Source organism: Sciurus vulgaris, assembly GCF_902686455.1.
Source record: "Sciurus vulgaris genome assembly, chromosome: 14".
Classification (NCBI taxonomy): Eukaryota; Metazoa; Chordata; class Mammalia; order Rodentia; family Sciuridae; genus Sciurus; species Sciurus vulgaris.
This window is the reverse complement of record NC_136475.1, coordinates 29,798,962-29,824,881: the sequence shown is the minus strand read 5'-3', so window position 1 is coordinate 29,824,881 and position 25,920 is coordinate 29,798,962. Positions and strand designations below refer to the sequence as shown.

The following is a 25,920-nucleotide window of genomic DNA, read 5'->3' as shown; positions in this document are numbered from 1 at the left end:
GTTAAGCAAATGATGATATTTTTAGTTATGTTACTTACAATGCATGCAATGCACTATGGTCATTAAAAACTTGGATGGATAAGAGAAAAATCAGTATTCTAGAGACAGTGTAGAAATCGTATGGTGTGCTGCTGCTGTGTAGGAAGAAGCTATACATATATGTGAAAGTAAATATCCATAAAAGATATACAAAATGTAAATGTAAACACTTGGAAACATCTCGAAGAACACATACTGAACTGGGTGCAGTGGGACCTAACTCTTCATTCCAGGGCCAGCAGATTTGAATTCAGGAGTGTTCACTGAACTCACAGACCTGTGCTACAGGCCTCCGGCTAAAGAGGGCGCTGTCGGCGACGGAGCCCTGTTTGTAAATCGAGCGACTCAGCAAGCCGGCGTGTGACGCCATCAGGACGGGAAGTGCGTGGCGCAGGCGCAGTGGCGCCGGCCCGCACTCCGTGGGTAGCTGCTCGGCGCGCTCCCGGCCCAGCATCTTTTTCCGGCACCGAGGACGCCACAGTGACGGCCTTGACCCGCTTGGCATTGGGTGGGCGGCATCTCGGCGCCCACATGAGCCAATGGCATCCTGTCCGCAGTGGCTGGGGCCGGGGACGCGACTTTTCTGGACGTCCCTCAGCAAAGAGGAAGGGCGGAAACCGCATCCCGGAAAGGTGATATGCCCTGCTGCTGGGTTGGCCCTTCCGCCTCGTAGCTTCTGGGTGGGCTCCAGGTCTTGTGGTCTCAGCCTCGCCCTGTCGCCGCGGCGAGCTTGGCCGGTCTGCCCGGGATTAAAGCCTTTGACCCTCGCCGCGCCTCCGGCAGAAGCTGAAAGGAATGGAGTGCAGTGTTCTGTGATCCGCCCCACCTTTTCTAAGTGAGGCTGTGTCCCTTTCTCCTCGGGTCAGGTATGCCTTTGAGGCGGGCCATGGTGTTGGGGACGCTCCTTAATCGTCCAGATGGAACGTCCCCTTGAATTTCTCAGGTCGTGTTATTGCTTGGCACAGAAAATATGAGTAACAAGATTTAAATTCAAATGAATCCCTCGGTACCTGCCTGAGACCTTTCATGAAAAGTAGGTTTGCGTCCTTGGCAGGAATCACGGAAGGCACACAGGTGCTTCCTAACGGGTGGCCCCTGAGACCTTCCTCTACATGCCCAGATGGTCAGTTTTGAGGCTGTGTGCCTATGTGCAGTGGAACCGTTTACTCCTCGAAATCTTCCTCTTCTCCCTTCCAAACTTCATTGAGTCCTTTTGATTTTATCTCCTGAATATCTTTTGAATTTGCCATCTCTTCTCCTTCAGCATCCTACGCAGGTCTTGCCTGATCTGTTGCAGTTGAGTGCAGTAGTGTCCATATATTTATTCTTTACTTTCTTCCAGTCTGTTCTTTACACAAATCTTTTAAATAGGTCATTATGAACAGTTGAAATTGAGCCCTGCACAATGGTGCATGGCTGTATTCCCAGCTGCTTGGGAGCCTTAAGGAAGATCACAAGTTCCAATCCAAGGTCAGCAATTTAGTGAGACCTTTTCTCTAATTTAAAAAAAAAAAAAAAAAAGTGTGCGTGTATAGCTTGCTGGTGAAGTCCTCATGGGTTTAGCCTCAGCACTCAAAGCATGTTGGAATTTAATGGAATTGGAAGGTAGATCATAGACATCAGCATTATTTTAAGAATAAAAAGTCTCCTTACATGGTCTGTGAGGCACCTGTATGGTGTGGGATCCTCTCTGCTTCTCCAGCCCCACTTCTTACTGCTCTTGACTTTCTGGGCTTGAGATATATTGAATTCACCATACTTACTTCTAACTTGTCCTGCAGAAGTGAGCTCAAATATTACTTTGCAGGGTTGACTCCTATCTTTTTAAATGAAGTTCACAGTCCCTTTCTATTTGAAGAGTTTTCTGTTCAAAAATAAACTTTTTTAAATGCCCTACCAATTGAATTTGATGCTGTCTGTTGTATGAAGACTAAACAATCGTGTTTAGTGAAAGAATTGAATTTAAACTACTGCACTATGTTTGTATCAATAACACCTTAGTATTTGGTACTGAGGTTAGAGTGTGTGAGGGATGCCCAAGTTCTGACCCAGCTGACTTTAGATATTTCCAATTTGTGGAAGCCTTTTTCCTGTTGGTTTGGATCTGTTTTCAAGGTAGGGAGATGCGAAAAAGGAATTGTTACCAGTCAGGGATGAATTAGTGGCAGAATGCAGAGCACAGAGAAGGGACATGCTGTGTGGGCTGGGACTCTGGTTTCCCAGAAGCCTTTGTTCTGTGCAGGGAGACAAAGCTAACATACAGTTTGACTAACAAAGAATGTATCTACTAGGTGGAAAGACTATCTCCCAGTTGGACAGAGGATGCCTGGGACTCGATTCATTGCTTTTAAAGTTCCTTTGCAAAAGGTAAGCAAAGGTTAATTCAGAATTGTTTCAGAAATCTAAATTCACCACATGGAAGACTGGGGTTCTTTTTCTTCTTCAAATTAATATGGAATTTTAATATATATCACTATATATATTATAACACTTGTTGAAAATTTATTGAATAAAAATTGTTGACTACAAAAAAACTTTAGTAATAATGTGTACATCATAAATATAGGTTCCTTTTTGGGGTAGGGGTTAAAAACCCCAGTATCTTGCTTCTAGGTGGGAACCTGCAGACAAGGTGTGCCCTTTTCTCTCTCTTGGCTGTGTAGGCCACATAGCCAGCAGGAAGTCGGGTGGTAGTGGCCAACAGAGGAGCAGCCCAAACTCTGCAGAGGAATGGTGTCATCCAGCTGTGACATCCTGTGATGAGGAGCTTTCTTGGTGGGAGACGTTCTTTTGGGATGTAGATGCTCATAACCATGCCACTTGTAACCTCTGAAAGTAGAGTGGACATTGTCTCTACCATCATCACTCATCTGGCTCTGAATTTTATACATATGCAAATAATTGAACCCTTATTTGTGACTGACTCTGGGATTTAGGAGTCACAACTCATGCATCCATATGGTCTACAGTGTTACACAGCGAGGGCTGGGTGTGGGGTGGTAGAGTGTTGATAGTCAGGCAGCCTGACTTCATTGCTTCTGTGGCTAGCCACTATATTAGATCAGCTTTTTGAATAGGAAAGTATTTAAAAAAAAAAAAAAGTCTGACATTGATGTTTTAAACATTTCCAGATACTTGATATACCATAATCAAATTCTGATCCAAAAGTTTTTTTTTTTTTTAAATGGGAAAACTAGTTTTATTTACACATTAATCTTAAGAATTAATCTTGCTGTAAATCATGCTGTTTGGATTGGTGAACTTTTTTGTATTTGTCTTGATGATGGTGACCTTTACTTAGAATACATTTATGGAGGCCACAGTGCTATCACTGTACTAAAACATAACATGACTGTGTCCACTTTATAATGAACTATTGGATTCTCTTACTTTAAATTTTTCAAAGTAAATTTAGTTAACTCTCAGAGCCATGCTACGGAAAGATTATACTATGCAGGTCTATTATTTATGAAATTACAGCAGTTTTGATTAATTCGAAGAATTCCCACCTGGTGCCCACAACACAGAGCTTTTGCAACTTCCTACTCAGTGCCAGAGCTGGTCAGTGGCTTGTCTGCTTACACTTGTGACTGTGTGTGCCAGGGCTTCATATAATGTTGTATTTAGAGTCATGGCTAACTATAGCCAAACTGGAAATATGGAGAAAGTTCTTTAACAGTCTGTTTCATTTGAATGTGTCTGTGGAATTCAACCAAATACTTATTTTCCAAAATAACATTAAGAAACAGCTTCCACTGTTTTCTACAGTGTCTTGGTGACCATCTTTGCTTGCCCTCCCCCAAGAGCCAGCCTGCTTCTGCCGAGTTGGATGGTCTAGTTTGAATTTCCCCTGCTCTGCACCAAACAAGGGAGTCCCTAACTGAATCTATAGAATTGGGGATTCTCTGTGAGATTCTTTGCTGTAAATTCTCACTGCTATCTACTGAAAATTCTGTATGTTCTAATTAACTATCAGCTAATAGAATTTTGGCTGTCTATTGAAAATCGTTTTCCACCAATTTTTTTTTTAAATTTGGGCTTATTTTTAATAGAGGCTATGAATATATCAAAAAATTATTAGAACACTGGTTTTCAACCATATCACACTCCATTTTCCTTTTTGTAGCAGATGCTTCTTAATGTGTCCTTTGCTCCCCATAAGTAAGTTTACAGATAAAAATAATTTACTTCAAAACATACTTTTAAAGAAATCAATATAAATCCACAACTTTAAATAATATACTAACTTTATAATTTAATAACATATTTCAGTATCTAAATTAATGACCATTAGCACACTGGAAGATATAAAGAAAGAGATGCTTATATATGAATGCAAGATCTACACAATATAGATTGTGACTTAGGGGTGTTATATTTCCATAGCATTGAACAACTCAATAGATTTCCAAACAAAACAAAATTTAGTCTTCACTTTATTGATAAGGTGATTACTGCCCTGAGAAATTCAGTGGACATTAAAATTGTGCAAAAAATACTTTGTGAACCAGAGTTAGATTCTAAAGCTTAAGTAAATAGCAGGGTTTTAAAAAAAAAAAAAAAAGCTGTATTAATGTTGACTAGGATGTTCACAAGTCATTTAAGATGTAGAACATACATAAACAAACATTTACATATTGAGTGAGCCTTTTTCTTGCTTCGGATCAGTGGAAGAGAGGTTTGTAATTTAGCTTCCAGAAGAGTAGAAACTCTCCTTGAATTTCATAGTTTGCTAGCATCATAGGAGTTGAATAAATGCATAATAGAGGATTTTAGCACACATTTGCTCTCTATTTCATTCTCTCTGACAGAGTTTTGAAGCCAAACTTGCTCCAGAAGAACGCTTTTCTCCTCTAGATCTTTTTAACAAAATTCGAGAACAAAATGAAGAACTTGGACTGATTATTGATTTAACATATACTCAGCGCTATTATAAGTCAGAGGTAAATTGAACCCTTAAAGGAACATTCTTCATTATCATATTAAAATGATTTATAGTAATTTAGTTATAATTTAGTAGTTTTCATCTTGTGCTTATATGAAGCCTGTCCTTTCATGGGTAATGGTAATTTTAAAAGGAAACCAACGGATTTCCTTAATTACTTACTTTTATTTGCTGTCTCAAGATTGGAGAGATGAATTGAACCATTTGGTAACCGTTACTACTGTTTATACCCAGTTTTTTTCAATCATTTTCAACAAAACCTCTATAATCATTAAACAATAATTCTCTTTACTTCCCATTTTCCTGCCCCTGGTAACCTCTAATCTACTTTTTGTTTCTATAATTTTGCCTATCCTTGGCACCTCATACAAATGGAATAATATTTGTCCTTCTGTGTCTAGCCCATTTCATTAATTATGTTTTCAAGATTGATGCATTTTGTGGCATGTGTCAGAATCTTATTCCTTTTCAAGGCTAAATATTTTTTTGTATGAATATGCCATGTTTTGTTAATCCTTTATGTATTTATAGGCACTTGGATTATTTCTTTGGCTATAGTGAATGTGCTACTATGAACATTGGTGTACAAATGTGTGCTTTTCGTTTTTTGGTTTTGGTATTGGGGATTGAACCCAGGAGGGCTTTACCATTGAGCCTTATCCCCAGCCCTCTTTAATTTTTATTTTGAAACGTTGTCTCACTAAATTGCTTAGGGCCTTGATAAGTCACTAAGGCTGGCCTCAAACTTGTCATCCTCCTGCCTCAGTCTGCTGAGTCACTGGGAGTACAGGTGCATGCTACCATGCTGGGCTGGTGTATAAATATTTGTCTGAATACTTGCTTTTAGTTCTTCTAGATGTCTGACTAGGAGTAGAATTACTGGGTCACATGGTGCTTCTGTGTTTGACCTTAAGAGAAACTGCTGCACTTTTCCAGTGTCATCTTGTTTTTTAAGCTGTTATCCTAAATGTCACACAGATAAAGAGAGACATAATACTTACAGGTGTTTATTGTATACCCACTAATGCCTTCAGCTTTTATGTTTATCAACTGATGACTGTCTTGTTTCATCTGTACCCTTATCTTTTTCACCCCATTCTGTAGTATTTCAAAGCAAATCTCAGATATCATATAATTTTATCTTTACTTCCTTAATATGTGTGTTTAAGTATAAGTACTTTTATTTTTTTATATCAGTTCTTGAAAGGTACATATCCCGTCATTGCTCAAACTTGCATTAGCTTCTAAATGTCATAAAATATTGTCATGTTGCAATTAGTTAAGTATCTTAAGTCTTATCTATCAATTCCTTTCCATGTCTCTCTTACTGCCCCCTTACTTACCTTGAAATTTATGTATTAAAGAAATCAGGTAGTGTTTGTGTTATGTAGTTTTTGATAATTGCATCCCCATATGTCATTAACATTTTTTCTAGTTTTTTACTTTCTGCACATTGGTAGTTGGATGTAGCTTGATCAGATCCAGGCTTGACTTTTCTAGTTTTTTTTTGTTTGTTTGTTTGTTTGTTTTTTTTGTTTTTTTGGGATTTTTTTGACAAGGCATTTTCAGGAGTAATGATGTATTTGTTCTTCCCTGAGGAAGCTTATAAGTGAGTGATTATCTTTTTCTATGATTGTTAGCAGTTATGATGATTAGTCCATCAGTTCTTTTGAGACTTCAAAAAATAGAGAAATCAATAATTCTTTTTTCATTTATTAGCTGTGGATTTTTCTTTAAAGAGAAGTTTCCTCTTATCATCTGGAGACCCAGTTGTGCAGGCATGATTCTTTCCTTTTATTTAAGTTTCCACAGTAATGAGTAGGACTAACAGGATTTTGTTTATTAACTTATTTTTTATATCATAATGAACTCCATGCCTTTGTTTTTGTTACTGAGATACAAGTAGAAAAGCCCTATCTCTGGATAGTTGGAGCTTCTCAGTTTGGTTCCTGAGACATTTTGAAACAACCTTAGTAATCTTTGTTCACTATTTTTGCTATTTGTATAAAAAAGTTCCAGGCTCATTTTGTACATCTTGTGCCCCAGCCTGAATCAGCCATTTTAACAAGGTACTTAGATTCCTTTTAGTGGGAATGATACTTAGAGACTATCATCTGAGTGTTAGAGATATGTATTGCTACCAGGCCAACAATGTTCCTTTTTCAGTGGAATTATGTTTGTGCATGCGTGTTTATAATGTAAAAGCATGAGTCCATGCTGATACTTTCCATTTAACTTCTGAGCTGTAGGCTTTTCACTTACCCTCTTTTTCCTTTTAACTATACTTTTTCCCACCCCAAGAATACTTCTACTTAAATCACATCTGCATTATGAAGGCACTGGCCCTTGTAATGTGAAATATTGGGTAGAACCATTCATATAATTTTTAGTTATGCTCCATGTGCATTTGTTCACATGGAACCTGCTAGTAGTATACCTAGTAGTTAATAGGTAGTATACCTATTAACTATCTCTCCTGTAGTTTTAATGAAAAGTAATACTTCGTGGATGGAGCAGCTTGGGAAAAAAAGTGGCTCTTTTATCAGAATTGTTGACATTTATAATAAGATTATTATAATTTCTTAGTTTATATTCCAGCTCCTCTTGTCTTTAATTCTTTCCCTACAAATGAAATAATATATGTATTGTTTTCTTGGTTTTTTTTCTTATAGGATTTGCCAGAAACTATTCCTTACCTAAAAATTTTTACAGTTGGGCATCAAGTGCCTGATAACAACACTATTTTTAAATTCAAATCTGCCGTTAGTGGATTTTTGAAAGAAAATAAAGACAATGGTGAGTTTCTGTATGTGCATGTTATCTGAACTCCAATGTTTTTGATATGAAGTTGGAAGTTTTGATATTTTTAATAGTTCTGATAATAGGCCCATTGTCTTTTATTGTGTTAAGGTGAAAATGTCAGATTTAGGTAGTAGACTAAGGGTTTCCCCTTTTCTGGGTCACAGATAAACAGTTTACTTTGGAAAGTGATTTTAATGAGAAATATGAGCTCAACTAGCTCACCGATCTCTTAAAAATAATTACTTATAATGAAGTGTTTTTTTGTCTTTTATATTGGTTAAGTGGCTAGAGGAGAAAAGAGTATTTCAGGGTCTGGCTATGTATATTGAAGCTATTTCTTATGTTTTTCCACTTTGAGAATAGTTGTACTTGTATCCAGTATCAAAAGTAGAGGCCAAGCTGGTGTGTGCTGGTGGAGCTTATCTAGCATGTGTGAGGTCCCAAGTTTCATCCGCAGCATAGCATACTTTTTTTAAAAAGGTTAAGGCATTCCATTTGTTTCATTCAAAAACAAATTTTATTCTCCTAGCCCGTTGTGGTTTTTCTCACTCCTTTTTTCTATAATCAAATCAATTACTGATAGGTACTCCATTTGAATGTATTTGTCTCAGTACAATTGCAGCTCTTAATACCTGACCAGACCTTCTGCAGTTCAAACTAATGAGTTTAATTGGGGTTATTTGAGAAATTTTCTCCAGTGAATGTTTACTTTCTAGTAGATAATTTTTTATTATACATGTATATTTTTAAAAAATTCCTTTTCAGAGTAGTGGTCATATTGTGGTACCTTATAAATGTTACTCTTCAATAATCATCTCTTTTTTAGTGTACCTATTTTAGTTATTTAACTCTTTATTTCTTGTTTTATAGACAAACTTATTGGTGTCCACTGTACACATGGTTTAAACCGGACTGGCTACCTCATCTGCAGGTGAGTTGCCAATTCCAGAGGCAAACTGTGTTTAAGTTGTTTTTGTCTAATAACAATGGTAATGTAAGTTTGTTGCAAGAAATGTAATCAGTATAGAAATGTGTAAAGTAGAAAGAAATATAGTTCCCCACCCAGAGATTACCATCATTAATAATTTAGTGTACATCTTTTTAAACTTCAAAAATGCAGATACAAATGTATATGGTATAGTAGATGTTCTGTTTTATAATTTAATATGTTGTCGAAAGTACTTGTGACCTTATTCTTTTTTAAGGCTGCACTGTTCCTTTGTGTGCTGATGAACATAAAAGTCATAAGTTTTTGATATTATATAAAGCATTAAAATAGTGAATATTCATGTGTGAGCATCTTTAAATACATTTGTCATTGTCCCAGAGATAATTTCACTCAAGGTGGAAATTCTGAATTCAAGAGTGCATTTTATACATTCTATGAGTATCAATGCACTATACCTATTTATGTTTGTTTATTCAGAGAGTACGTACTGAGCATCTGGTATATGTAGGCACTGTACTGGCAAAGAACCTTGACTGCCTTTTATGAAGAAATAGATATGAAAGAATCACACAAATGCATATAGGAATATAACTCTGACAGGTTCTAAGAAAGATAGGGACTTGGTACTATGAGAGCATGAATTGGGAAGAATTTGACTTCTATCAGGGAACTAGGTTTCCACGGAGAGCTTTGAGCAAATATCAGAAAGTTGAATTGGTATTGATCAGGGTAGGGACACTGTGGAGAGAATTGTGGACATAAGGAGCAGCAAAGATCCTGTAACAGAATGACATAAACCATGTTGGAGGAATCAGACCATGAGGTAAGTATAGCATTAAAATGGAGCTGGAAGTATGGATAGGACCTAGATCATGCAGAGCTGTGTTTTTAAGACTTTGTTTTATTTTAAGAACAGAAGAAAACTACTGAACTTTTTTGTTGGGGCTGAGTGTGTAGAACATAATCCAATTTGCATTTTCAAACTTTCATTTTACTACTGAGTAAAGAATGAACTGCAGAAGAAAGGAGTCATGTTAGGAGGCTTTTGTAGGAATTGAGCATAATAGTAGCTTGGACCAAGGTGTGCTAATCATTTTGGTGGAAAGATACGGTCATATTCTAGAGATATTTTGGTTATATCATTTGTCAGTACTTGGTGGTGGGTTGAAGTTGAGAGTGAGGAAGAAATGGCTGAGGTGATGGTGGCTTCTCCTTCTGGCCCAGACAGTTGTTATAGAATATTTTTTTGAATGTGATGTTAATTTTCCCACTTTGTCTTTTGCTTGTTGGTTCCTGATGAATCCTCTGCCAATTTAAGGAAGTTTTCTGTTTTTAGCGTACAAAGTATTTTGATGAAAAACAACTACTTAATTTTCCAAATACCTGTAAAACATTTGCCACTTTGGTCCTGTATTTCCTTCCTTTATTAGTTAAATTATTATTATATCAATGTAAGTATTTTTATTAATAGATTTTCTAAAGTTGGGTCATCTTGCATTCTTGGAATAAAGTCTTTTTGTGGTCATGGCATATCATTCTTTAATAATAATTGTTGGATTAGATGTGCTGATATTTTCTTAGGATTTTTATGTCTCCATTTATAAGTGAAATTGGACCTTTTGAAAAAAACTTTTTTTCTTTTGTATATATCAATGACCCAAATTATGTTGTTTTGTTAGATATTTGATTGATGTAGAAGGCATGAGGCCAGATGATGCAATTGAATGTAAGTATGAGGGTTGTCACTATTTCTCCCTTTTCATAAAAGTTAAAGGTAAAAATGTAGATGAATGTCTCAAGTTTTGGGAAAAAAAGTAGTTTGTAATTAATTTGTTCCAATATAACAAATAAAAAAAGGAAAAAGAAAGCTTAACTTTTGGGGCTGGGGGTGTAGCTCAGTGGTAGAGTACCTGCTTAGCATGCTTGAGGCCCTGGGTTCAATCTCCAGCACCAAAAGAAAAAAAGGAAAAATAAATAAATAAATAAACCCAAGAAATAAATAAACCCAAGAAAGATAATCTTTTTCCAAAGTTTATAAAGGGATATATGGAAGTAATGAAATGCAACGGCCTAAATAATTAGTCAATGAATTTCAGCTTTGATTTACTTTCTCTGGGAAAGATTTGTTTTCTGTACAATTATTTCTAACAGTTCATCCACTCCTCAGTATTCAATAGGTGCCGGGGACATTGCATAGAAAGACAAAACTACATTGAAGACCTTCAGAATGGTCCTATCAGAAAGTAAGCCTTATATTTTATATGTGATATTTGTAGTTAGGGTCTTTTTTTGCATAATTCAGGTTGTATATGTCCATCTTCTGGTAGCTTATTCATTTGCTGGGGGAAACCTTAACAAATCAGGATGGGCAGAGGAAGGAATTTTTATTTTAATGGGCCAAAATATATACTTACTAAATTGACTACCAAGTTGGTAAACCAGTAATATTGTGTGAAAATATTCTCTTTGAGGAATTGGTCAAGTGATTTGGAAGCCTCAACACATCTCATGGAACCAGTTCACACCTCTAACAAGTCTGGTAACCAAGGATCTAGGTATAATTTCCATCGGACCTATGGTTATCCGATGCCTTCCCGGCGTTTTCACACCCCACACTTTCAGCAGTCATTCAGGTACCTCTGCTTTTCCTTTTTCTGAACCTGAAATAGAAATTAATACTATAAATCACTGAAAATGCATTATGATAATGATGAGGAGTTGATGTCTTACTGATCATTGTGAACCAGAAGATGTCATCTTGCTCTGTAGTTTGGAATATCAAATACTGAGTAGAGAAATAGGTAATTTCAGAGGCAGTTCGGAAAGAGAGACATTTTTATTGATTAGTAGACTCAAGTTTAATATGTCTACCAGAAAGAATCTTGCATTCTTAGACTACATGAATTGTGGTATAGTTTTCAGAATAAGGAAAAAGAGTAAATATAAATTAAAATAATAAAATCCCAATAGAAACATTTATAAAGGATTTGAACAGATAAATCACAAAAGTATTTTACTTGGGAAATGGAAAAAATTTGTTTGATTAAAATAGTCTGTAATGACTCTCCAGAAAGAGAACCAATAGGAATTAGATGATAGAGAGGAAGAAAGGCTTTATTAGGGAAATTGGTTCATGTTATTATGGAGGCTTAGAAGTCCTACAACAGGCCATCTGCAAGTTGGAGACCCAAGGTTGCCAATAGTGTGGCAGAATCCAAGTAAAAAAGCATCAGAACCAGGGAACCTGGTAATTCTCAGTCTGAGTCCTAAGACCAAAGGCCTGAGAATCCATGGGTTGGGGTAAGGCATGGGAAAGTAGAGGAAAGGTGCTGCTCATGCAAGTCCTGGAGTCCAAAGGCTGGGACACTTGGAGTTCCAATATCAAGGGCAGGAGAAGAAGGGTGCCCCAGCTCCAGTAGTGAGGGCAAATTCACCTTTTCTGCTGGTTTATTGGGGTTCACCTACACTGAGGCAGGATCTTCCCACTCAGTCTTCCAACTCACCTACCAGCCTTTTCCAAAAACACCTTTATAGACATATCTAGAAATAATGCTTTACCAGCTATATAGGTATTCCTTCTTCAGTCAAGTTAATACCTGAAAGTAACCATCACAAAATAGCAAGGTATTATTCTTTCACTATTTTAGCAACAGTTTTTGATGAACCTACCCCATGGTTGTCAGGCTAGTCCTGGATTTGCATCCTGGCTGTGCCATTCACCCATTGTATGATCTTGGGTGAGATACTTAACCTCTCTAGAGTTCCCTTTACTTATCAGTCAGGTGAGATTTTAATAATACATACCCCCACAGACATTGACTACTACATGAGTTAAAACAGTGTAACATATTGTAAACACTTGGAAAAAAGATGTTGGCATTTGTTTTAAAAGATGTAAGCATTTTAAAAAGATCTTGCCAGTGATAACCCTTTTGAAACAATTTTAATAGCCATAACAATACTCATGCCTGGTAATTCCATGTTGAGACTAAGGAAATACTTCCAAATATGGGACAAGCTATATTTATTCTGTGATTCAGCACACTTCCAAAGTCCCTACTGTGTCTTCTATGTCTGAGACACTGGCCTAGTGCTCAGGCTCCAATGGTATATATTTGGGGATATTAATGCAAGAAATACTATGATGGTAAAGACTGGTAGTGTGATTTCAAACAGTGGAGACTAGCTCAGTAATTATATTTATACTTTGACATTTTATAAAACCATTGAAAGTGATAGCTCACTTAGTAAAAACAATAGGTTGTAATTCAACAGTCAAAAAAAAAGATTCAAATAGAAAAAGACTAAAAGGAAATATGAACCACTTGAATTAGATGAAGTGGGATTGAGGGATTTGTGGGTTTTATTTTTATCAAATTTCCAAATATTTTGTAATTATGTATATTCACTGATCTTGCTTTTGAAATGATAAAATCCTAATTATCCAAATTACCTGCATGTACCAGTTTGATAGAGTGTTTTTTATACTTTTTAATGAATTTATTAAAGTAAAAGCTGCTCCATTTTCCATACTAAATAGCTTATTGTTTTATATCAACCACTTATGGAGGGAAAGGTCGAAAGACTCCTGGGAACCTGTATTCCAGGGCATTGTGGGAAATTTAAATATATTGTCTTGTTATACCTTCATAACAGCCTGGCAACATATTAGCTCTGTTTTATAAAGAATGAGGAGATAGAAAAATTTAAGTAATTTATCCGCTAAGATCAAATAGGTAGCAAACAGAAGAACCAGAATATCTATATGTTATTTCATAAAGCTTATTATATATTTCACTAATACTAATAATGGATTATTACTTTTTGTTTAAGAAAATTTTCACAAAGTCAGAATGTTTACCAGAGAGGCCATATCCCTCCTCCTGGCCCCGCTGGAGAGGACTATTCACAAAGGAGATACTTTTGGAATGTGAAGCCAAATGGCAGTCAAGCAGTCCAGGATAAGAGGTGGTGTCCTGGCAGTTATCAGAGACTGTCCTATCCAGCCCATTGGGGATGGACCGAGTGATACAAAACCTGTCCTGGATATCTCCCTGGAGGCCAGAGCTGCACTGAAGATAGCTGGAGTGACTTTTAATAAAATCAGGTCAAATGAGGTTTTCAGGTCAAATGAGGTTTTTGTTTGTTTTTTTAAAGTCTGTTTTATTGCTTCCTTACATGTGTTCAAGCTTTTAAAGGAATTACATTAATATTTACCTCTTTGCTGATAGATTTACAGTAATTACAGCAATGCAAAAAACAAAACAAAACAGAAAAACTGTCATTCCAGTCTTAAATTTTTCTAAAGGAAGATGATATTTTAGAACTAAAGTATTAAGAACTTCCCTTGCCAGTTATTTTTTTAAATTCTGTCTTCTTTCTATGTATTTTCTTCTGATTAGACTTATAACATAAGTTTGTGTATGTACAGAATTTTTTAGTGTTTTTTTTGTCATGTTCTTTTGACCCAGTCATTAACGGTATCTTTTTTTCCATAACTCTTCAAAATTTCTATTAAAATTTACCTAGGAGAAAATTTCTTTAGAAGCTAGTCACTATCTGTAATTAATTGTGGTGTTTTTGTGATTAGGCATTTCTTTCTTTGGCAATTAATTATGGGATTTGACCAACTTTCTTTCACCAAATTGCCGGATAAGCCATCTAACACAGGGATGGATAAAATTTGAAAGACTGATTATCATTTGGGTGAGAGAGACTAATTGATAAACCAGAATGCTGGTTAATTAAATCAAATCATTATTTACCTTACAGGATAAATGTCATGAACAGGGTAGAATTATCCAGAAAGCTTGGAAACTTTATAGATTATAAAGGTTGTTTTTTGAATGGAATGGGGTGTGACCATAAATTGCCTGAGATGTCTGGTAAAACTGTTGATGTTATTGCTCCTCTGTTAAACATCCCTCTAGGATTTTTCTCCAGTTGCCTCTCACTGGAGTGGTGCTTTACCTCAGGAACACACAGGTAGATCATTTGGGAGAATGTTAATTATTTTTAGTTGCAGAGGAAGCCAAAAACCTTTGCTTGCCCAAGCAAGTGTCTCATCAGTCAATATTTGATGAATACTAGGGCAACTTGGCTTCCTTTTTTAAAGCCTCTGGTTTTGAGGATTTGTATCATAGATTATCTGATACTGCACATGAGGGGTATTTTCTCTGTTTTCTCTTATGTATGAACAACATGTGGAATCTGATCTTAAGGAAGTACTCTGCTTCAGCTGTTCGTGCCTATGTCTAGTTGGCTCAATCAGGGTACTCTACTTGATCTAAGTAATGGCTGATAAAGTTTTTCTCTGCTCTCCACATTTAACAGAGATACAAAAGTCCTTCTTGCTACAAGCCTACTCTTGTAGAATTGTTCCCCAGGATACATCCTGAAGGCTCACATTGGAAGAAATTGGAGCAAGACAACTGTGAGGCAAAGCAGAATCAGCAGGGGTAGGTATGGGAATCCAGCTAGTCTCATAGTTGTAAAGAAGGCCTTGGCAAGCAGCTTCAAAGGAAAACACTCCCAATAGAAAGGGCCATCATATAAGCTTTGCCTCCTTCAAAAATTTTTATTTATTGTCCCTTTTGTATCTCCCCATTTTAGCTGTCAGCATGACTTGTTAAAAAAAAAAAAAAATACTAGTTAGGATTTGATATCTCCTGTTTCATTTATTCAATAATACATTGGTTCTGGTTTCTGCTCACACCATTGCAAAAGGACCAGCAGCTCCCTTTTTAAAAGGGCTTTAGTCTGTTCAGGCTTTTAAAATTTATATTTTTTTTAAAAAGCACATTTTAGAATTCGGATAGCTCTACTGAGATTACCGTGAAAAAGAACAGTCCTCTGCCCTGCCCCAATTATCTTTTCTCAAAAGCAACAACCTTAAGTAGTTTCATGTTATCATCTGGTGTTTGGCTCCATTATTTAAATAATGTGATTATATATTGCCACTTCTTGATTTTACAATTAGTTATAGTGTATTGGTGAATTCCTACTACGGTAGATGAGGAGTCTGCTTTTGCAGTACCTACCCACACTACACCACAACTTGTGGTTAAATCAGTGTTCTAAGTTCACGTTACTAGGTAAATATTCCATAGGGTACCATATGAGCCATAGGGTACCATAGTTACATTTCTTATATCCTCCTCTTCCCTCTCATTTTTGACTTTTTTTTACCTCTTTTCCAATAGACTTATCACTAGTTCATCCCCCAAATCTCTAATAGCATTATAAAATATCTCAACATGGGTAAATTCATCCGATTCTCTTTCATTTGAATTCTTTCCTGGAGCCCTTTTGATCTGTTCCAGGTTAGGTGCTGTATTTGTTTTCTAGGGCTGTCATAGCAAAGTACCACAGACTGTGTGGCCTAACAGAAATTTGTTTTTTCACAGTTCTGGAAACTAGAAAAGATGAAGATGTCAACAGGGTTGATTTCTTTGAGGCTTTTCTTATTTTGTAGATGACTAGTTCTCCCTATGTCTTTTCATGGTCTTTCTTTTATGTCTGTCAGTGTCCTAATCTCTCTCTAGTGGTTTTTGTTGGTTTGGTTTGGGTTTTTTGGCAGTGTTAAGGATTGAGCCCAGGTCCTCATATACACTAGACAGGTGCTGTACCTCTAAGCTACATGCTCAGCCCTCTCCTCTTAAAAGGATGTCAGTCATGTTGGATGAGGGCCCCCTAGGGCCTTACTTGAACTTACTTACCTCTTGAAAAGCCCTGTCTCCAACTGCAGTCACATTTCCAGATATTGGTACTTAGAACTTCAACGTAGGAATTTTTAGGAAACAACTCCACTCATAACAGGTATATTGGCTGTTCTCTAGACCTGGGGCATAGCTCCTTCCCCAGGATTCCACTTCATCTTTACCCTGTTCATTTATTAGGCCTCTCTTATGTCTCCCAGATCCCATAGCTGCTGCTTTCATTATTTCCTTCCCTGTTTAGTGGATTAATATCCTTTGGTAATCAATGGGATGTAAATTTTTTTAAATCCTTTAATGACCAATGTATTTATTTTCTCTGCATTAATAGTTGTATTAGCTACAGAATTGCAGGTAAGCACTTTTAAATGCATGTATATACATCATTCTGCATGTTGTCGTTGCTGTTGAAATCCTATACTATTCTGATTCTGGAACTTTTATTTGTGACCTGTAGTTTTTGTCTAGAAGCTTTAAGATCTTTATTTCAGGTGTCTTAATATATTTTAAAATGCATGATGCTATATTTAGTGAGCCCTTTCAATCTGGCAAGTTATGAGAAATTTTCATCTTATGCTCTTTTCTTCTGGATGAACTTCTAGTTGAACATTGGATTTTCTGAAATAGGCCTCTAAGTTAATTATATATTTTTTCTCCTATTTTCTATTTTTAACAATTTTGCTTTTTAAAAAATTCTTTCTTTTAATATACACTAGCATGTATGTAATTATATATTTTTTAATTTATTTTTATGTGTGTGTAATTTTAAAGAGATCGGGTCTTACTCTCTTGCCCAGGGTGGCCTTGAATTTCTGGGCTCAAGCAATCCTTCTCCTCAGCCTCCTGAGTAGCTGGGGCTTTCTTAAATGAATGTATTGTCTTTTATCTCTTTAATGATATCTGTTCTTTCTGATTTCTTCATCAACTTATTTTTTTCTTTTCCCTTTTTCATTGTATTTGTCTCTGTCTCTCATATTCGAGGTGTTCTTGTAATACCTGGTAATCATATTTATTGGCCCACCTGTCTGTATTTAAGGTTGGGACATTGAAACTGATGGAAGCTCTGTTTTCTTCTCATGGTAATGAGGTGATTGGTCAGTCTGTTTTCTGTTTACTTTCCTGATGCTACACACATTTAGGTTTTATTTTTCTCCATGCTGATGGTACCATCTTTGAAAATTTTATCGCCATCTTTCATCTATATTTGTCATCTCTCCCACTTGTTTGGGAATTTTTATCTTTAAAAATTCCTTTACTGTTATTTGGTGGGGTTTGGGTAGGGGCTAGAGATAGTTGTGAGAGCCAGCATAATGAGAATTTAATTGCCAGATAAATTGCTGTAAGGGTTTATCCTCAGTCTAGTAAGCTTGATTTTTAAAAAAATTTACTGCTTTGTGTCCCAGGAGTGCAGGCCATTGAGTGTTCTGAGTCATGATTTGGAGCCACAAACACTCCTATGGAAGGAGGCCCCATCTAGTTTCCTATCTAAACCTTGTTTATTATGAAATTGTAATAGCTGCCCCAGAATTATGTTCTGAAAATAGTTCAGTCATGTTACTCTCCTCTTGGAAATCTTGAATAGCTTATGGCCTTCAGATTCCATTTTCAGCTCCTTGTCAAGGTTTTCTTTATCTGACTGCAAGCTGACTTCTCAAAGCCTTTTAGTATGTTCCACTCCATGTTTATGTGCCAGCCATTTCATGGTACATTGGGCCATACACGTTTATGCCACCATGTGCTTATTATTCCAGGTTGTTCCCTTGGCTGTAGTCTCTACCTGTGGTCTCTGTGAGCCAATCCTTCTCGTGTTGTATAAGCCACATCTCTAAAGTCTTTTCTCCCAACCCTGCCCACTGAAGGAAAGATCCCATTTTCAACAAGTTACCTTGTGTCATTTTATTTATATCTTGTGCAATATGAAATACAGGTTCTAGGGCACCATCTCAGGTTCCCTCAACCCCTTCCTTCTCTAAAAGTACCATCTGCCTCTGGGTCCACATTCCCCTTTTTTTTTAAACCTTTGCTAGCAAACCTTATTGAGATCCCCAAGTTAACTAGAATACAAGTTAGCTCTGGGCCTACAAGGTCCTTCCAGTTCCACACCTTGTATACTCTCTTCTCAGATATGGCCCCACTTTAGAGATGGAGGAAATGCTACACAATAGGCTTTCTGAACTGCCACTGAAGGGTGAGGTACTGATCTAGAAGTGTGAAGGAGTCTGCTCCCTCTGGGGGTTCTCGATTAATGAAATGTTGAGGACCAGAGGGAGCCTGCCCCTGCTGAACACTACTCTCAGCCATGGTTTTGCCTTCTGAGCCTTCCAGAGAAGGTCCGGCTTACTGAGTGATGAATACACCTGCCAGACATCCTGCATGTTCTTTCTGGCTCATTGTAAAGCAACGTTGCATCACATTGCTTAGCACTGCTCCTTGCTTCGCTTACCCTTTTCTTCACCTTTAGTGCTCTGTTTTTACATATTGCAAATAAAATACCAGTGATTTAATCTTTGCCTCAGGCTCTGCTTTCTAGAAGATCTCAGTTGTTTAAATATCAACCACACATATAAAAGTGGGAAGTGCCCAATATCTCCCACTGATAAAACACTGAATTCTACAAATATTTATACCTTTAAGAACATAAAGAGGTGTTAGTTACACCTAAGGTAAGTTATCTGGAGTTAAATTCATTTGAGGGGTTATAGTCACATGACATGGGATTAGTTTTTGAATTCTGGGTATTGCATGTGACCCATTTGTTGAACACTTTCCAAGGTTTAGATTCTTTGTTTGCTTGCTTTTTAAGATAAGATCTCACTAAGTTGTCCAGACTGGCCTCAAATTCTCAATTCTGCCTAAGCCTTTTAAGTAGCTAGGATTATAGGTGTACATCACAGGGTCTGGCTTTTTTTTTTTTTTTTTTTTTTTTTTTTTTTTTTTTTTTTAAATTGCCAGGAGCTGGGGGAGGAGGGAATGGGGAGTTAATTGTTTAATAGGTACAGTTTCAGTTAATACAAGAAAGAGTATGGATATAGATTGTGGTAATGTTTGCACAACATTATGAATTTATTTAATACCACTGAACTGTACACTTAAAAATTGTTAAGATGGAAAATTTAATGTGTATTTTACCACAATAAAAAAATACTGGAAAATTTGATGTAAATCTTCAGGTAACTAAAAGTAGATTAGCTGGATTACATCAAAATTTAAAATTTTGATACCACAAATGACACTGCTTAGGAAGTAAAAAGCTGGGCACAGTGGCACACACCTTAATTCTAGTGACTCAGGAGGCTGAAGCAGGAAGGTTACAAGTTCAAAGCCAGCCTCAGCAACTTAGTGAGGTCCTGTGTCAAAATAGAAAATAAAAAGGGCTGAGGATGTGGCTCAGTGTTTAAGTGCCCCTGTGTTCAATCCTGGTACCAAAAAAAAAAGTAAAAAGAAAAATCACATCATGGGAAAAACATTTTGCAAATCATATCTGATAAGGGACTTATATCTCAATTCTTAAAACCCAATATTAAAAAGAATTAAAAATGAATAAAGAATTTGAATAGATATTTCTCTAAAGAAAATGTACAAATACCTGCCCCCCAGAAAAATCACCAGAAAGCCACATGAAGAAATGCTAACAAGCATATTAGTCATTAGAGAAACAAAATCACAATATAGCACTCCACTCCCACTAGGATGGCTATCATATTAAAAAGGACAATTTCAAGTATTCAAGCTTATGAAGAGTTTGATACTAGAGAAATGTGAGTGCACACAGGAGAGAGAGCACAGACAGATGAATCTCAATTGTGTGCTAGGGTGCGAGATGCCTGCAATGGGGCTACATGCTATAGATGGGGAGCTAAAAGATTTCCCCTGAAGTTTGACTGGAGGGGAGTGATATGCTCTTTAAACAATATCAAATCTGAAAGTGGAGACATTGATTCTTGACCTTCTGCCTTTCCCTAAGGAATGACTGATGCCCAGCCAGTCCCTTGCTGGGCCAGGTTCAAACTTCTAAGTGACACCAAGGCACTCCAAGTAGACAATTTGTGTTCAAGAGAAAAACTCCAAGTTTCATCCCCCAAATCAATTGAGAACCATTATAAAGAAATCAGCACTGGCACTCTGAGGACAACTAGGATCTTCTGCAAGCTGTCTTTTTAGGAGGTCAGAGAAAACAGTCATAAAAAGGGCAGCTCTAACTCAAACCAGGTTCAACATGTAAAACCAGAGGTGGGAAAATGGAGCCAGGTTTTGATTTTAGTTTGGCCCGTTAGCAAGTTAGTTCTCTCTGCAGTGTCAGTTTCCTCTTCTGGAAAATGGGGACAATGGGTGCTTTGGTAGGGAATCACTTGAGCTTGAGCTAAAGCAAGTAGAAGGGCCCAGCACAGTGCTAGACACAGCAGTGCGGTGCGACTCCGAACCTTTGGGTCTCAGCGTCTTCCTTGATGCCTGGAGGCATGTGGCATAGCACTGCAGGATCCAGAGTTTGCTGGGCCTGCGTGCTGAGCAGGAGTGTTAGCTCACAGACACCAGCTTGCATTCATTTTAATACTTGGTAAAAGTTACAAATGTTTATGCAAATATTAATGTAAATATTAGAGAACAAGGCTGACATTCTTGTGGAAGTTCTCATTTAATACATTTCATAAATTAGATCTTTTGAACCAACTTGCAAATGATGCAAAATGATATCTCTTCCCCTGCAGCTTAGGTAAAGGAATCATGAGATGACTTAAAAAAAAAAAAGTAAAATTCATCCCTTTTCAGTATACAGTTCTATGAGTTTTGAAAAATACATGAGTTTTGAAAAATTCATCCCTTTTCAGTATACAGTTCTATGAGTTTTGAAAAATACATGCCAGTTTGTAATCACTAAAATCAAAATATAGAATGGTTAGTTCCACTATCACATAATTCCTTCACACCACTTTGCAGCAGTTGGCAGTTGATCTGTTTTCTGACCCTGTAGTTTAACCTTTTCTAGACTGACATCTAGGTGGAATCATAGAGTATGTCACCTTCTGAATGTGACTTCTTTCACTTAGCATACTGCTTTTGAGATTCATCCATGTCATTGTGTGGACTGCCTGTTGGTTCCCTTTTGTGGCCAAGTTAGAATTCCATATATATATATATATATATATATATATATATATATATATATACCACAATTTGTTTATCCATTTGCCAGTTGAAGGATATTTGGGTTGTTTACAGTTTTTGAATTTTGAACAAAGCTGCCATTAACATTTTTGCATATGTTTTTATATGAATATCTTTATTTCTCTTGGAAGTGGGACAGGTGCTGTGAAATAAGGGAATGTTTAACTTTATTAGAAACTACCAAACTTAGGATTTCTAAGTGGCTGCAGTATTTTGCATCTGCATCCACAAAGTTTGAAAGTTACAATTGCTCACATCCTCATCAGCTCTTATTGTCAGTTTTTTAATTTTAGCTATTCCAGCAAAAAGATGTAGTGTAGGCTCTTTTAAAAAAGCAGCTTTAGAGATAAAATTAGCAATACAGTACATTGTACATTTTTAATAGTTGATTCCTTTTGTTGCTGAGTTGTATTTCATTGTATGGATATATGACAACTTGTTTATCCATTCACTTGATGAACGTGAATTATTTCCATCGATGGCTACAAACTAGCTGCTATGAACTATGAAATTCCAGCATTTCAAAAATAATTTTAAATGTTTTTATTTTTATTTATATATATATATGACAGTGTATTTTGATGTATTATATGTACATGGAATATAACTTCCCATTCTTGTGGTTGTACATGATGTGGAGTTACACCAGTTGTGTACTCATATATGAACATAGAAAAGTTATGTCCAATTCATTCTATTCTTATTACTGAACTGAGACTTTTTCAGTGTATTTTAAATCAATTTTATTGTAAAATTTCTAGTCTATAAAATGTACTCTTTTAAAGTACATAATTTCATGCATTTTTATAAAGTTCATATGCCCTTGTAACACCACATCAAGACACAGAACATTGGCTTCAGATTAAATAGTCCTCTGGAGTTAGAATCTCCCATTTCCCCATCTTGAACAACCATTGACTCGCTTTCAGTAACTCTAGGATAAATTTGTAATTCCTAGAGTTTTGTAGAAATGGAATCCTAACTAATTTTAGTTTCTTACTATTTTTACTGAGCATGTTTTTTACATTCATCTGTGTTGGAAGAATCTGTAGTTTATTCCTTTTTTATTACCAAGTAGTATTTTGTATGAATTTTTCACAATTTGTCCACCAAAGTGGTGTTGCTGTTTATGGCTATTACAAGTAATGTTGATATGAACATTCGTGGACAAGTGTACAAGACCTCAGGGGGTCTGGGACCAAGGCAGTTTTCTCCCTTTCTCATTTCTGGTTCTCAAGAATCCCAGTGACTTTGGAGGCTGAGACAGGAAGAATGCAAGTTTGGGGTCAGACACAGCAACTTAGCAAGACCCTGTCTCAAAATATAAAATAATAAGAACTGGGTATGTGTCTCAGTAATAAAGTGCCCCTGGACTCAATCCCCAGTACCGGAAATAAGGAAAGGAAGAAAGACTAGAATGTGCTGGGAATGCAGCATCATGTGACAAAGAAGGATTAGCCAGAACTGCCCAGGTTTTGTTCCAGTCTCCCTGATTACAAGATGTCCTTCAGTTATTTAGCTCAGTGTCATGTTGCCCCTTCCCTTGGTGTTAAGACATGGGGCACTACTTCTTGTACAACCAGAGAACAAGTTGTACCCCATTTGTTTACAAGGAATCAAAATAAATATATTTAAAAAAAGGACCCAGGGCAGGCTGCTTTTGGGGGTTCCCTCAGCTACAGGGGAAGTGAGGTGCGCAGACAAGATTCTTTCCAATCTGAGCAGCTTTCATGAGTCTTGGGAGTCCAGCTCACAGTGAATCCCAGGCTTCTGTGCTGCCTGCATCTTTGTTGTTACATATGGAGGTGTTCTGTCCCACTGGATTTTTCAGTAACCAATGTAGAGTTGATATGGGACGTATCGATGAGAATGGTGGGAACATGAAGAGAATAATTCTATAAAATGGGTTCGCTGAGCTCACCTTGCCACGTGATTTCTTTGCCAAAAAGCAATTCACCTGCAGCCTTGCCTGGCCTAAGTAGATAGAATATTGTCACATTCCTCAGCAAACTGAACAGGGGCAAACGTCAGGCAGTCAGTGTAGGTAATGAATGATGGGGGTCCAAAGAGTGACAACTGGTTATCAAAGAAATAACAATGGGGTTTCTATCAGTCAACCTCCACCTCCCAGTCCCTGCTCCTAGTCACAGGAGGAGGAAAGAGAAGACAATGATTAAAGAGGGGTGTTCTGGGGTCTATAAGAAAGCAAGGTGTACCCCCTCCTACGGGTTTGGGCTCTGAAGTCACTTCCTCTCAGGGGATGTCTGTCCTCTGTCATTTTCTTAAATAAAACTTGCTTGCTACGCTTGCCTTGGCATTCCTCTGGTGTTTATTCTTCAACACTGGGTTAATGGGAACCTGTTGGGATCTCCAACGGACCAGTATCACAGTGAAAGTGCTTCACAAAACCAGCCTTTGCAAGAACATATTTTCATTTCTTCTGGATAAATACCGCGGAATAGAATTGTTGGTTATGCTAAGTATATGTTTAACTTTTTAAAGTAAACTGACATTTTTCCAAAATGGTTACATTCAGAACAGCAACATAACCAGTTCCGCATCTGTGACAACACTTGGTAATATTCACCGTGTGGCCGGGTGGTGATACCTCACTGTGTTTTAATTTGTATTTCTTCCGTGACTAATGATGTTGGTAATCTTTTCGTGTTTACTGACATTTTGTCTATTAGGTTTTATTATTTTTGAATTTTTTTTAACATCATCTGGATACCAATCTTTTGTCAGAATGAATTTAAAAAGAAAACAGCACACACACAGGTTTAGGACAAAACCGACATCGAACATCAGACCTAAGCTTCCGCCTCCGCCGAAAGTGATGGACTACCGCCGGTTCTCCGTGTCCGCAGACAGGACTCAGACTCGGGAGGAGGGATCAGTGGCGGAACTAACAAGACGACCCTGTGCGAATCCGGCCAGACATGGCGACCGCACGCCGACCAGGAAACGGGCTCCGGAGTGCAGGGATTGGGAGTACTTCCGGAAGTTCAGGGCTTTGTTTCCGAGGGGGAGATCTTTCCAGACGGACCAGGAGCTGCCGGTGAGTTCTGCCCGGGATGTGGGGCACCGCCCGGGCATCTGTAACCGTTTCCTTGGGATGGTACTTGGTGGTTCCCTCAGCGGATATGTAGTGCGAAACTACCAAAGTCAGCCCCTGGGAATGCAGCAGGGAAGTGAGAGCCTTTCCCTTCAAGAAATAAACTGATAGGCGACGTGAACCGACAGGCAGCCAGCTAGTTAGGCCGAGGCAGGGCCGCGTAATGAGACCCCCTGTCAAAAACGCCACCGCTGAACTTCGTTAAAACTGTGCTCAGTAATAAGGAGCGCGTACGATAAGAGACCTGGACCCTGAGCCCCGGGCATTCAAGCAAGATGGACTTGGAGGGAGAGAAGGAAAAGATTCGAGGGGAAAAATAGGAAGAAAGAGAAGGGAGCTGTTTGGAAGCTGAGAAGAGGCCATTGTGGCGGTAGCAGAAGGTGGAAAGGCCACCGTGACGTAAAGTTTGGGCATTATCATATCATCTCGGTACCGTAACGACAAGATATTTTGAAATGATCACAGTGACTGGGGGCGGGGTGAAGTTTGGGTTCTGGAAGTGCAGGGGTTTCGATGAGGAGACCTTCAGGGGCTGCTGGTGTAGAGAGAGTGGTTGCAGTGGGAATGGGAGAGAAACAGACGGGTCAAAATTATGTTCAGGAGGTAAAATTTAAGAATTTTAAGGATTGGATATGGAATTTGAGTGAGAGGTATTTATTTACCTTAGTCTTCATTCTGTTGCTAGTAACATTACATCAGATGGAGAAAGTTATAAAGGGAAGTGGTTCATTTTGATTAACGATTCGGTCCAAGGTCCAGGGGCTGCATTTGGTGATGGCTTTGCTGATAGAGTATCATATGACAAGAGAGGGAGCATACGAGGCGACCTAACCGAACTGGCTTTTGTAGCCTACTCACCTTGAGATAAACACAAATTTGGCAATCACATGAGTGGAATAATCCACGTATGAGGTAAAGTCCTAATCACCTATTCAAGGTCCCACCTTGTCCCACCCCTCCCCGCCCTTAATAATGGGAGTTAAAATTTAGATGAGTTTCAGAGGGTTCAAACCAGAGCAGTTGCCAAAGGTAATTCTAAAGTTTCTGGCCTTAGTGAACAAGGATGAACTATTTTGGGGTTTTATTCCCCCCTCCCCCAGGACTCTTTACCACAGCTACATCCCCCAGTCCTTTTGTTTTGGTTTGGTTTGGTTTTGAGACAATCTCACCAAGTTGCTGATGTGACCTTGAA

General features: G+C 37.6%; 2 protein-coding genes across 6 annotated transcripts in view; both read left to right on the top strand.

The window, feature by feature from the left end:
* Positions 1-25,920, top strand: part of TPRKB (TP53RK binding protein) — a 67,124-nt gene that overhangs the window by 35,510 nt on the left and 5,694 nt on the right. The window lies entirely within an intron of this gene.
* DUSP11 (dual specificity phosphatase 11) lies at positions 419-24,600 on the top strand. 5 transcript variants are annotated; one of them, XR_013759391.1, is made up of 10 exons: positions 437-671; positions 2,331-2,406; positions 4,851-4,982; positions 7,657-7,780; positions 8,657-8,717; positions 10,415-10,461; positions 10,903-10,978; positions 11,207-11,368; positions 15,069-15,193; positions 24,392-24,600. XR_013759391.1 is itself a non-coding variant. In XM_079111464.1 (9 exons), the coding sequence occupies exons 1-9, from the start codon at positions 571-573 to the stop codon at positions 13,762-13,764; spliced, it is 975 nt and encodes a 324-aa protein (XP_078967590.1). In that variant the 5' UTR covers positions 419-570; the 3' UTR covers positions 13,765-13,866. The 5 variants fall into 5 exon arrangements, 3 of the variants coding, with proteins under 3 accessions (XP_078967590.1, XP_078967589.1, XP_078967588.1); XR_013759392.1 differs by having other exon boundaries at positions 24,359-24,490; XM_079111464.1 differs by lacking the exons at positions 15,069-15,193; positions 24,392-24,600 and adding an exon at positions 13,569-13,866 and having other exon boundaries at positions 419-671.

What these genes read in the sequence shown, in the direction of transcription:
- DUSP11 (XM_079111464.1), top strand. Translation starts at nt 571, where the DNA reads ATGAGCCAATGGCATCCTGTCCGCAGTGGCTGGGGCCGGGGACGCGAC. An exon ending in GCCAGATGATGCAATTGAAT is followed by an intron (nt 10,462 to 10,902) that starts GTAAGTATGAGG and finishes TCCACTCCTCAG; the next exon opens with TATTCAATAGGTGCCGGGGA. An exon ending in CACTTTCAGCAGTCATTCAG is followed by an intron (nt 11,369 to 13,568) that starts GTACCTCTGCTT and finishes TTTTTGTTTAAG; the next exon opens with AAAATTTTCACAAAGTCAGA.